Source organism: Cyprinus carpio, chromosome B24, assembly GCF_018340385.1.
Source record: "Cyprinus carpio isolate SPL01 chromosome B24, ASM1834038v1, whole genome shotgun sequence".
NCBI classification, from domain to species: domain Eukaryota; kingdom Metazoa; phylum Chordata; class Actinopteri; order Cypriniformes; family Cyprinidae; genus Cyprinus; species Cyprinus carpio.
Window position 1 is genome coordinate 2,312,462 of NC_056620.1, and position 14,087 is coordinate 2,326,548.

Genomic DNA, 14,087 nt, shown 5'->3' on the forward strand with positions numbered 1-14,087 from the left:
TTGATTTTGATAAATATCAGCATCAGCATCAAATTTCATAATTTTGCTCATATTTTTTTGTCTAAAGGTTCAATAAACTGTTCCATTAAAAAAAAAAAAGAAGATTTTTCAGAATATTATTTCATATATCAGGCTTTACAGGGATAACGATTAATTTAATTGAGCATCTAAGTCCCTAAAGCAACCGTAAAACATTCAAATCAAAGACTAAGAGCACTACTGAAACAAAAACTGTTTTTGTTTAGCATCCTATTACCAGAAATGGAATCATATTGGTTGCAAAACTACCAAAAAATAAATAAATAAAGAGCACCTTTAATGCACAGAACGTAAAAAAGCTTTGTTGTTCACTCAAGCACACAAGGCCAAATACATACAGTGAGCCCTGAACATCTGACAAACACACAAAGAAGCAAAGCTACTTAATCTAATGCACAGCGTATAGCAGAAATAATAGCTATTTAAATCTATTCCTCAGAAATGCATGAAGGCAAGTGCATGGCATGCTGTGAAACCTCAGAGAATCCAAAAGCAGTGAATGGAAAAATCTAGAAGGGTACAGTAGAGGAAATCAGTGAGAAAGAGAGAGACAGTATAAAAAGAAAGAAAGAAAAAAACAACAACAATGGAGATGATCAAAGATTAACAGAACTGAAGAATGGATGCATGTGGCAGTGAAATGTTATAAAAATCAAGAAATGCTAACAAAGGCTGGCGGATGAATGGATGAAAGTGTGGAGAGGATGTGGGGGGTGTGAAGAGGGAGGAAGGTGTTACGTGGCTCTCGGAGGAATCGCACACAGCAGGGCCACAGATGCAGACGTCTGACTGACTGACTCCTGATGTTTCCATGGCACCCGCGAATAAAAAGCTCAGCACTCCCAAGATGAGCAGCAGCTCTCTAGACACACACAAACCTGAACGCTTTCCTGACTCTACCACTGCAGTCAGCTTTTACAGCACAACTGATTCTGATTTCTGTCGGCAAACATAGCGCTCGTGTCAGTTTGGATGCAAAATCTGTAGTATTTCCATTGAACATGTCTAAAAATTTGTACAAAAATACAATAAAATAAAATAAACATAAATATACAATTTTATAAATATAAATATACATACAGTACAGGTCAAAAGTTTGGAAACATTACTATTTTTAATGCTTTTTTGAAAGAAGGTCTAATTCTGCTCATCAAGCCTGCATTTTTTGATCAAAAAATACAGAAAAAACAGTACCTATTGTGAAATATTATATACAACTTAAAATAATAGTTTTCTATTTGAATAATATTTTTTTTTAAAAAAATAATGTAATGTCCTGTGATGCAAAGCTGAATTTTCAGCATCATTACTCCAGCCTTCAGTGTCACATGTAACATCCAGTCTATCACATGATCATTTAGAAATCATTCTAATATTCTGATTTATTATGAGTGTTGAAAACAGTTCTGCTGTCTATATATTTGATGAATAAAGGTTAAAAAGAACTGCATTTATTCAAAATAAAATAAAAAAAAATTCTAAAATAATATATATTCTAATAATATATTTTCTTTACTATCACTTTTTATCAATTTAAACACATCCTTGCTGAATAAAAGTATTGATTTTATTTAAAAAAAGAAAAAGAAAAAAAAATTACTGACCCCAATTACTGACAGTTATAGTGTATATTGTTATTACCAAATAGTTATATTTTAAAAACATAGCTTCTTTTTTTTTTTTTTTTTTTTTTTACTTTTTAATTCATCAAAGTATCCTAAAAAAGTATCACATGTTCTGAAAAAATATTAATCAGCCGAACTGTTTCCAACTTTGATAATGAATCATCATATTAGAATGATTTCTAAAGGATCATGTGATAATGATCCTAAAAATTCAGCTTTGCATCACAGAAATAAATGATAACTATTAAAGTATAATAAAATTTAAAAACAACTATTTTAAATTGTAATAATATTTCACACATATTAACTGTTTTTTCTGTATTTTTGATCAAATAAATGCAGGCTTGATGAGCAGAAGAAACTTCTTTTCAAAAACATTAAAAAATAGTAATGTTTCCAAACTTTTGACCTGTACTGTAATATATGTGTGTGTGTGTGTGTGGGTGTGTGTGTATATATATATACATTTATATATATATATATATATATATATATATATAATATATATAATATATATTATATATATTATTATATATATATATTATATATATATATAATATATATACATACTTTTGATAATGCGTCCTTTTCTATGCTCACAAAGGCTACATGTATTGGATAAAAAAAAAAAATTATTATTACACATTTAAAAACACGATGCGTAAAAAATATTATTACAATTTAAAACAACTGCTTTCGATAAGAATGTTGTTAAACTGTAATTTATTCTCCAGTCTTCAGTGTCACATGATCTTCAGAAATCATTCTAATGTTCTGATTCACTGCTCAAGAAACATTTCTTATTATTATCAATGTTGAAAGCAGTTGTGCTGCACAATATTTTTGTAGACTTTTGATGAATGGATAGTTCGAAGGCAGTATTTGTTTGAAATATAAATATTTTTGTAAAAAATAATTGTCACTTTTGATCAATCTAATGCAACATTGCATTCATTTTATTCTCCACTCTCCTATGTACCAGATCAACTACATGAGATGTGAACATGCTAATCATTCAGTACCATAGTATCATCACTTGACTCCACCGCTGTCCCTCTTGTTGGTGCTGTTAAAATACATTTAATACGTGTTAAAGTCTTTAAGACTAGAGCATATGGGGTGTTGTATTCAGCCTTATATAACAGTTCTTTTTGTTCCTTCAGGTATCACTGACAATATCCTCTGCTCTCAAAGTCAAACACCTACTTATGATGCTAATGCTAATTAGCTTCACAATACAGACTGGACCGAGCAGACACAATGCAAGTGTAGCCAGACTGTGCCGACTAATTGAGCTAACATGGATTACAAACTGAGGTCATGCCGAGAGGACGATTATAAATCACCAGGAACAAAAGCGGCTCTAGCCAGAGAGATGTCACCAGAGCCCAGCAGGAACGGACTAAACACGATTTATCAGGGCTTGACAACACTAATGAACAAACTACATCTATAAACACTCCAGAGGGACGAATCTCTTAAGTGGAACTGAGATAAGCCATTATTCACAGTGAGAGTCAGAGCAATGACTCCGCGAGAGGTAAACTTCCCACATTCCTCTGCCGTGACAGAATCATGATGCTTTTCCTGGATGATTCCTTGGAAAAAGACATTTATTTAGCATGAGGTGGTCCGAACTGAAAAATCATTACAAGCGCTGATCAGCGAGGTTAGTCACACAGACTCACTCTGTCAATCTGGCATCAGATAAAGGGAAATTACAGGAAGATGTAATGATTAGTGATGCACCAAAATGAAATTTTACCAAAACACACAAACCAAAACTAAAGTTTCCATTTAGCTGAAAACCGAAACCGAAAAAAAAAAAAAAAATTTAATAATCAACACTCAAAAAAACCCAAGTTGAAGGCCTATATAAGCTTCTAAAATGCACATAAGACACTTTTTAATGATATAATTATCTTTCTACTATAATCCATAAACATTTAAATGGCGTCTGTAATAAAAGACAACAGGTTAATTAGGCTGCATATATAATGAATATGCAATGTAGTGCAAATATTAGCAAAATGCTCTCTTCTTTATTTCTTCTGGTTAACTACTGAGTTAATGGACAATGAATGGCTTTCCTGGGGGAAATATATACAGTTATGTAGCGTAGTGTTTACAAGCTGTTTTACTGACATCTTCATGCATTTGAAATGCATTCTTTCATGACACATTAAAGAACATCAAAACTGCACTTATTGTTTGAATTTTATTATAATATTGAATTTAAGAACCCAGATGGTGTTTCATATCAAAAGTAAGAAAGCACAAGGCCTATTGCAACTATTGGATAACAGGCTAATGCTTTAAACATGCTTAGATCATTAATTCAGTTATATAAGACCTCATTGTTACATTTTTGATTCAGCAACTGTCACACGATTCAGAAACAAAAGTCAAAATATCTTAATGATTTTGGCATTGTTTTTGCTTCATTCATCACACTAGAAATTAAAGTTCAGGTTGAGCACATTGGAGATCAGCGTCTCCACTAAAAAAGTTAATATTAACGCAGATTCATGACATACCCTGTCTTTGTCGTCGGCCACATCACACAGCACATCATCCAGGTCCAAAATGCCTCCGTCTCCATGCTCTAAACGATTCACCTGTATCCAGTATCCTGGGTCCTAAGAGAGGAAAAGTGAACAGACAGAGTTACAACGAGGCGATTTGTGTCAAACAGACATTCAAATAGAGATCACGATCTTAAAATATCCATAACTTCTTGTCAGAAAAAGGCGAAAATAAAGAAACTGTCAGGGTTCCTGTCAAGATGCTGCTAAGTAGAACAAGAGGAGAATGATGAGTATTTTTTAGTGTTTGATGTAAAGGGCTTATTTAACTAAGTATTAATACAAACAAAGTTATTCAGCCATCATTATCACAATGTTACCATCTGAGTATCCAAATAACATCAACAGGCAGTATCTGTATGATTTCTCTGTACTTGACTGTGTGTCCTGACTGAACTCGGCTCATCTGAACCGTTGTAATCTCATAACTGGGCACAGCTGAACGACCCACAGTCAGTTTGGCATCCACAAACCCTGGAAGAGCTTCAAAGCGCTGATGACGAAGATGAAAATGGAGAAAATTGGGGTCGCACACCGATGGAATGCAAATCTCTGCCGACCACGTTACTGACTGCCAGTCTATGTAGGCCATTTGACCAGAGTAATGAGTGATTTCCAGCTTTATGTGCCTTCTGTCTACAGTATCTCTTTTTTCATCCATAATCTGATGCATTTCCACGTAAAACTGGATATTCTGTCAGAAAAGAAAAAATCATAATTTATGGCATTGCACGATTTAATCCATGGAGAACTACATGTAACTGGATCATTGAGAGTCTCTATAGTATACATCAAACGTTTGAAGGGGGTTCCTAGTGACTTCAGGCGAGAAGAAAAGACATTTTAGATGCAGAGCAAGATTGGAAATTTTGATAATCAATTCCAAAGACTTGGAAATACTAACTTCTTGTATAGATGCATAGATAAATTGTGCAACAATAAGATCAGGAACATGCATTAAGAAAGCAAATAAATAGCCTAAGTATTTTAATGTAAAATTAATTTAAAAATAGTGAAAACAAGTATGAAAATTGAATATCCAATGGCAGCCAATATTGTTAAATTTAAAAAAAAGCATCAATATCAATAATTAACAAATATGGTAACAAAAACTGCATCCTTGATGTTATATACCATTTAAAAAATATATTATGACAATATTTAAAAACTGAAAGAAAATTGTATCCATCCTAAAACTTAAATGTGAACCCATTTAAATATCCAACAGCAGCCAATATTGTTAAATAAAAAAAATAAAAATAAAAAAATAAAAAAACATCAATATCAATAATTAACAAATATGGTAACAAAAACTGCATCCCTGCTGTTATATATATAATTTAAAAAATATATTATAACAATATTTAAAAACTGAAAGAAAATTGTATCCATCCTAAAACTTAAATGTGAAGCCATTCACAGAACATTATCTGAAACAAATGTCAACAAGTTCATCCAACTTTTAACAGAGTTAATCTGGAAGACATTTTCTGGCCACAAACCCAGAACAAGATTCAGCAAATATTTGAACAAATTCACTGCTGAGATGACATGCGCTGCTGGCCAGCGTTTCATACTCCTACATTAACCAGAGTCGTTAAAAACCCAGCGACTAACATGCGGATTTAAGATCGATGGACCCGATAATCACCAAAAGATGGATGGAAATGGAGATGAAATGAGAGGGAAAGGCGTGTTGTCCAGTGTGGAGGGATCTCTGGGCATTATTATTGATGAAGGAGGGTTTGCAGGGATAGACCAAGCCTCGCATGCTTGATTTAACAACAGAACTGTGTGCGAAGAGAAAAGAAGGCATTGTCCCTCTCCAGTGCGAGGGAGGGATGTTGAAGATGAAGGATGAAAAATGAAAGCATGAAGGGCAAAGGAGAGATAAATGAAGCAGGAGTGGTACTTTGCCCCCGAGAGAGACACTGAGATTTCAGTATAAAGGGATGATAAAGCATTTAGGTAATGTGTTACAACAGAGGGAGGTTACAAGTAACACTATTGTTATTAAGTTAACTGGTGGACATGAGTACAGACCCCTGGACACACACATGCTGATAAAATGCACACCTTAAAGTCAATTTAGATCAATTTAGATAATAGTTTCTGCCAAATAAATGTTATGTTACATGAATGTTTTTAAGTAATGTGTTACAGTTAGCATGCGTCTATCAACAGTTGCTCATGTGTCCCAAGTTAAGCTATAACAAATATAACAAATATATATTTTTTTTAGGTTAAGCAGATTAACTGGTTAAATTTGGCACCATCACCACCAATGGCATGGGTTCAAATATCAGGAAAAAAACATACTCATTTAGGTCAATCTGGATAATAGTTTCTGCCAAATGAATAAATGTAACAGTGCTGTTTGAGGAAGTGTGTTACAGCTAGCATGTATTTATTACCAATCACTCATGGCAAAAGTGGAGGTTATTCATTTATTCATACATTCAAATTTATGTTTTATCAGCATGTGTTTTTCTTGATATTTTCTTGGATTTTATTGATAACGATAATTAGACAATATTTTGCTGAGTATGTTATTGTGCTGGTACCTTAAGGACTGCTGTGGACAGATGACTCCTAAAGTTTTTAATATTCCTCATATTTTGTGTGGTGGTCAGTTCACACTGAGAGAAATTAATCCTTTCCAATAAGTTTATGCTTATTTTTACATTTTACAGGCATTTTTACCTTTATAAAGCCATTTTATCTAAAACTGTCCATTCACATTTAATTAGTGAATTAGAATAATAAGACATTTGGGCTGTTACCAGACAAATGAAATCAACACAGAAGCTGCATCTGAAGTGGCATTTAGATGTATTTACACACTGTTTAATGCAAGACATGAATGCATTTAACCTGCAGTTACAAATGCATGAATAAGGTTTTGATACATAAAACATAAAACGTTAAATACTGATATTTGGAATTACTTAAAGGGGTCATATGACGTTGCTAAAAAGAACATTATTTTGTGTATTTGGTGTAATTAAATGTGTTTATGCACATTACACATTTAACACATAATGTAACACATTTTCCACATAATGTACATTATTGTTTCTCCTCTATGCCCTGCCTTCTGAAACGTGTCGATTTTCACAAAGCTCATCGTTCTGAAAAGAGAGGTGTGCACTGATTGGCCAGCTATCCAGTGCATTGTGATTGGCCGAATGCCTCAAGCGTGTTACAGAAATGTTACGCCCCTTAACATACTGTGATGCTGTGTCCCGGCTCGACGAGACAAAACCAATAAAACCCATTAAAACATTTTTTGCATCCAGTGGGGACATCATTACTGATTATAATGACTTATACTGTCTTTTTTAGTGCATTGCGTATTGCGGTGCGGTAAACATAAAACCATGTCTGCATTTGTGATCGGATAAACGACAAACAACAAGCGCTACTCTACACTGCTTAAAACTCGCGTTTGTATCATCAGTGGCAAATTCTTTAAATATGTAAATGTACTGACAGACTGAGAGTTAGAAGCGCCAGACTGTCCTTGCAAAGCTGGAACTGCCCCACTTTATAGAAACAGCCTTTGTGTGTAGACGGCATTGTAGGCTACTCTGCAGGTTTAGGAAACATTTATAGAAACAGCCTTTGTGTGTAGACGGCGGCACATCTGAATATTGGAGAAAAACTGTGTTCTGGAACAATGTTTAAATACAACTTAACCTCTGATTTCTAGTTGTTGTCCTCTTTTTGAAGACCAAACAAAGTTAGTTTTGCTTTCACAACAAAACACACAGCGGTTTCCACGACATTGGCAGCGTTTCTTTGCGGCAACAACAATATACAGCGAGAAATCACAGTTAAGTTGCATTTCTTTCTTTGTGAACATTTGGTCAGCATTATTAAAACTTCCCCACACATGTGACGTAGAATGTGGGGGTGTGTTAGAACGAGTAGGGGGCTGGTGGGACTCTTAAAACTTTTAATAAAGAATATTGTTGGATTTGAGTTGCAAACTTACAGATCTTCGTTGCACAAGAAGCTTGTAACCTCCAAAGATTAAGGAAAATTTGTCATTCACAAAGATTAAGGAAAAATTTGATTCATTGCGATTGAACGTGTTTTTTTTTAATTTGTTGTTTTTTTTGGGTTTTTGAAACAGTGTGTGTTTTGTGTATTAATTGAGTCTCTTGATTAACTTCTTGTTTATTGAACTGTTGTAAAAAATCAATAACACATTTGTGATCATGGTAATATTTGGAGAAAAACGTCACTCTTCGTGATAAAATTGATTATTAACTATATGAAATGGTATAAATATATACATTCTGCCATCATATGTTGAATTTGTGATCATTTTAAATGCATTTTATTAGACTGAATCATGCAGTGAAAGAAAGCACTCTAATATACGCGCACTAGTCTAGACTAATATGCGCGTGCACTCTGTGGGGATGTTTTGAATAATTTTAGCAAAATACTCGATAATGTCAAATCGCACATCGTTAAAACAACAATTACGATATTATCGCAGACAATATATATCACACACCCCTAATGCATGCTAACTCATTACTTTAAAAACATTCATGTAATATTCATTTATTTCGCAGAAACTTCTGTCCAAAGTTTTTTTAAAGTACGTTTTTTCAGCATGTTTGTTTCCTGGGATTTGAACCCATATCATTGGTATTGGTTGTGTCATGCTTTAACAGCAAAGCTATGTAAAACTAAAAAAAGAAAATGTTAACTTGTAACCCCTTCATTCTAAAAGATTACTTAAAACAATGAAATTATTGGCATAATATTTTCTTTTTTTTTTATAATCCTAAAACAAAAAGTAGTGAAACAGGTTTGTAAAAACATTATAAACATCTAAAAAAAAAACTACCAAACCATGTGGTTTGTGCAGAAGCTTGCTCTGGGGAATAAAAGAGAGGGAGATGCTGGATGTCAAGAGCTTTTTATGACAAGACAAAGATTGTAAAATGTCATTAAATGTTTATCTTTCTGTGACACTGCTGTTTTACCACTGTTGCCAAAAATAGCACCACCAAAAGAAAAAATATGAGGAACAAAAGAACAATGGGTCTGATATCTCTAGATGTTTCAGTTTCAGTGAAGCTTGTGTTAGAAACTCGCTCTATGAGATGTGATGACCTGCGAGCCATGCTTAGAGCTCCATTCTGAGAATGCAAACACAACAATAATTAATATAACACTTTTATAAGTAACATTTCTCTTCACTGACACACACACTGAACAAACATTCCTTTGTCCACCATAAACGCATCTATTATCAGCCACTCACCTATCCCAAGAGGAGGTCAGAGACGTGAAGATGGATGGAGATAACATTCCAGGATGGTGTGAGATCAATGCAGACAGGGACGCCTTTGTCAGCACATCATTTATAACTCGATGAAGTAATACAACCAGGTCTGAATCACAACACCAAACAAATCCTGGCCTTAACTAAACCAACTAAGAGCAGCTCAGATCTCATCCATCTCATCCAAGGGGAGGAAAGTGTGAATCAAAAAAAGAAAGAGAAACAATGTCCACAACCATCTGCAGAGCTTGTTCAAATATTGTTCTTTTCATAAGTGCAGTCCCAATGATTTCATTTTTTCTTTCAGATGCGGATGAGCTCTAAGCAATCGTAAGTTCAGAAGATACTCGCAGAAAGCCGCTGCATTCTCAAATCCACAACCTTTTCACCAAGAGTGAATGACACAATATAGATGAAGGTCTATGAAAGCATTTCAGCTCAACAAAGCACAGGATCTTTACAAATCATTCCAGAACCAAAGCACAAGTTTTATCTTTGCACAATCAGGGCGGTTGGGCAACATGTCATGACACTTTTGATGGCTATAAAGCACCTACTTTATCAAAGACCTATTGTGAAGAGCACACCGGAGGCAAGAGCCATGCAGGAGAGATGCTTTATCCTGGGAAAAGTGTAAATATACCTTTTGTTTTCTCTCTCTCAAAACTGCATGTCTGATGAGCTTGGAAAAAGTAATAACTACTTGAGGTCAACCAATGTATCGGTTTTGCCAATTAATCGGCACCGATAGTTGATTGCTGTAAGAATCTGTTATCGGCAAAAACCCATGCTGATAGTTTTCCGGGTTGCGTCTGTTGTTGGAGCAGCTGAGAAGGGTCTGTTTTCATTATACAGTGCGAGAGCGGCCTCTAGTGGTTGAAATCACTGACAGCAAATGCTATTTGTTTAGACACGTGATGCTGCACATTGAACAGAGCGAGAAACTTCAGACCCAGATTGAAATGCAGCTGACAGAAAATCCTGCCGCGCAACACAAAGCGCCTTTCACATAGTTTTCCATTAAATTACATTATATTTCCCCCGAATCATTGTCAAAAAAAGTGACAAGTGAAGTGACGGTCACCCATACTCAGAATTCGTGCTCTGCATTTAACCCATCCAAAGTGCACACACACAGCAGTAAACACACACACACCATGAACACACACCCGTAGCAGTAGGCAGCCGTTTATGCTGCGGCACCCGGGGAGCAGTTGGGGGTTCGGTTCCTTGCTCAAGGGCACCTCAGTCGTGGTATTGCCGCTCCGAGACTTGAACCCACAACCTTAGGGTTAGGAGTCAAACTCTTAATGTACATAATGAATCATATTAGGGCTGTGCGATTAATCGAAATCGTCATAAAATCATGATTTGAGCACGCGCTATTTCTAAATCGTTTTATAGCATGATTTTCCATGGCCCCGACCTCCCGCAGTATGCTATCCAATCCAATCAGAATGCAGCGTGCCTAAATGGAGCGTGAGAACAGAACAGACTGGGCATATACCTACGTAACTCCAGGTTCACACACTGTCTGTGATGCGTATTTTTTCCAAGCCCATGTTAACGGATCAGAGCGTTCACACTGCACACGGAAAAAGATGCATAAGATGTGAACAGAAAAGGTTAGAAATAGAAAGGTGCGAAAATAATTAATATCTAGCACATGAGCATAGAGAGAGTTGTAAGTGCACAGGATGCAATTTGAGTGAGAGGAGACACATTTTAAGTGCGCGCACTCTCTCCGGGGGAGAGCAGCGTGTATCTGAGCATTGCGTCTGGTTTTGTGACAGAGCAAAGGAAATCTGCGTGCGAGCGGAGACAGATTTTAATGTGCTTTCGCGTTACAATAACGCGCTCTCACTGCTGCTTCTGCACCGCATACACATACTGTATACACACTGCAGACAGAGTACGTGTGAACCTGTATAATGTATAACAAATCTATTTCAGCACCCGATGCACCGCTACAATGAGCTCTATGACCAATGCATGGCAAAAAAGAAAAAAATCCCTGGACACGGGATTTATTTTTATTTTCATTTTTTTTGCCATATCTCTAGACATTTTGTAACACCTTTACTTAGTGATTATTTTGACTTATGTCTGTTCTAGAGGCATGTTACAACTTTTTGATAAAGCTCTAATTGGTTTTCTTTTGGAAATATGTTTTAAATTATTTTAAAATAATTTTGCTCAATCATTTCTTACATGTGCAGTGACAATAAAGTTGAATCTAATCTAATCTAAATTCATATTGAATGCATTTATGACTGTAAATCATGTCTGTGTGTGTCAAAAACGTGATTAAAATTGAAATCGCAAAATTGATCAAAGAAATTGCGATAGGTTTTTTTTGTCCATATCGCACAGCCCTAAATCATATATTGAGCATTTTTATCGAAACATTTGTCTTTCTGTGGCTCTAATAAAGTCTGTATGCTTCATTTATAGAGCTATAATATAGATCGCTCAATCCGTTTGCTCCGTTTTTTAAACACTGAACTTCGAACTTATCTATGCCTCATTGTTCATTCTTGAAGTAAACTTGTGTCCGTTTGGTCATTAATAAACTGTTTTCAGACTACCGCTCGAGTTGAACGTGACGTGTGCGTGATACCGGCGAGTTCTCCTAGACTCAGCGCTGCTCTTTTATTTTGAGTAGATAATCATTAAGTGTTCAAGAATAGAAGCAGTTAAAGTATGAGAGTATACATTGTGCTAGTATAATTGTAATGCTATGGCCTTTGTGTATATATTTAAAGATCTTTAAGCATCTTTAAGCATGACTGTTGAAATGAAATGGTAACACTTTAAAATAAGAGTTCATTTGTAACATTAAGATTAATGAAAGCTGTGTAAGTATTGTTTCTTGTTAGAGTGTGGTAATTTCAGCATTTACTATTACTATTATTATTATTACTACTACTATTTTTATTATTACTACTACTAGTATGGCTCAGTACCGTTTTTTGTTTTTTTTTAATAAAGCACTATTTCGTTTTTGTTCCGTATCCATTTTAAAAATTATCGGTTAATAAATCGGTATCGGCCAGTATGGTCCAACCTAGCTATCGGTATCGGCAAAATCCACTATCGGTCAACCTCTAATAACTACAGTGGGTTTCAAAAGTCTCCTTGATTTTTTCCCCCCATGTCAACCTGAAAATTAACAAAGTAATTAAAAAAATATATATATATTTTAAAAAATATATAGTAATTTTAATAAATATTTCAGAAAAATATTTTTAAATTTTGACAAAAAAAAGAAAAATTTCATTTATCTATTTTTTAATTCAGCAATTGGTAATGAAAAAAAACCCTAAAAGTTAAAAATAAAAAACAACAATGCCAAATAAACACATTCTCATGATCTCACGTAGCCCACTTTATATGTTGAGTAAAAGTAAATGTGCAGCAACAAGTATTTTGTTTCCCTGATTAGTCACATTACATCATTTTCTCCAGTAGCAATGATCTTGATCTTTACTACACAAGACATCTGTAAACTGATTTAGTACAAGATGACACTTGTTCTTATTCTTTGAGAATGATAAGCACTCTATTTGTGCACCTGATCTGTTATTGTTCACAGACATCCATCATTATTATGTAAGATGAAAAAATAGCTGAAAATGATCATGCACATCAAAAGTGCACATTGGTATTATCTGTAAACTCTTACAAATAAATTAGATTGAAAGATTTTATTTATTTATTTATTTGGAGGAGGGATTACAGAAGCTTGTTTCCACTACAGAATTAAAAAAAATAGTTAATTTAAAATCTCATAATTCAGATTTCTTCTTGCAATTCTGAGTTTATATCTCACAATTTGACTCTTTTTTTTCCTCAAACTTGCACGATATAAACTCATAGCTGCAAAAAATAAAGTCTGAATTGTGAGATAAAAATGTGACAGTTACCTTTTTTATTTTTTATTCAGTGGCAGAAACAAGCTTCCATAGTAAACGGCATTAATAAAATGCAAACATTGCATTCATAGACACTGAGATCAGCACACTTCCTGGGAATTTTTGCTTTCCTAGTTGTTGAACTTGTATGAAGTCAAACAGTTGGCCACCAAAGCAATCTAAATCATTATTCATAACCACCAAATTACTCATAATTACTTGTTAACTGTAAAAACTGTCATTTGACCTAAACATGCTCCATTTGGTAGCAAAACGAACTTTCAAGAAATAACAAGAAATATTTAAATGACTGTAAAAAACCAGACAAGTAGTTTACACCAATAAAATATGTCCTATTCCTATGTGTCAAAAAACTGTGCAATTTTACGTTGTACGTCAGACAAATCAGGGCAGGTCCTATTAACCACAATTGATGTCATTAATTATTATTTAACAAATATAATTACTATTATTGTTTCCACTCTAATAACCTGGAGCTGAGAGAACACAGTGTGTTTGTAAAACCATGACAGTCATCAAGTTGTTTACAGTCGGTTTGCCTTTAAATCTATTACCACCACAACATGTCACACAGAGCTCGACTCTGAAACGCTCT

The 14,087-nt window shown here is 34.5% G+C and overlaps 1 protein-coding gene across 5 annotated transcripts in view; it reads right to left on the reverse strand.

Annotated features, from left to right (window-relative positions):
* The window catches only part of LOC109070279 (partitioning defective 3 homolog), a 455,709-nt gene that overhangs the window by 393,434 nt on the left and 48,188 nt on the right, over positions 1-14,087 (reverse strand). For all 5 annotated transcript variants that reach the window (XM_042751639.1, XM_042751638.1, XM_042751637.1 and 2 more), the window contains exon 2: positions 4,202-4,303. In XM_042751639.1, coding sequence (XP_042607573.1) covers positions 4,202-4,303 — 102 coding nt within the window. The remainder of the gene's footprint in view (positions 1-4,201; positions 4,304-14,087) is intronic.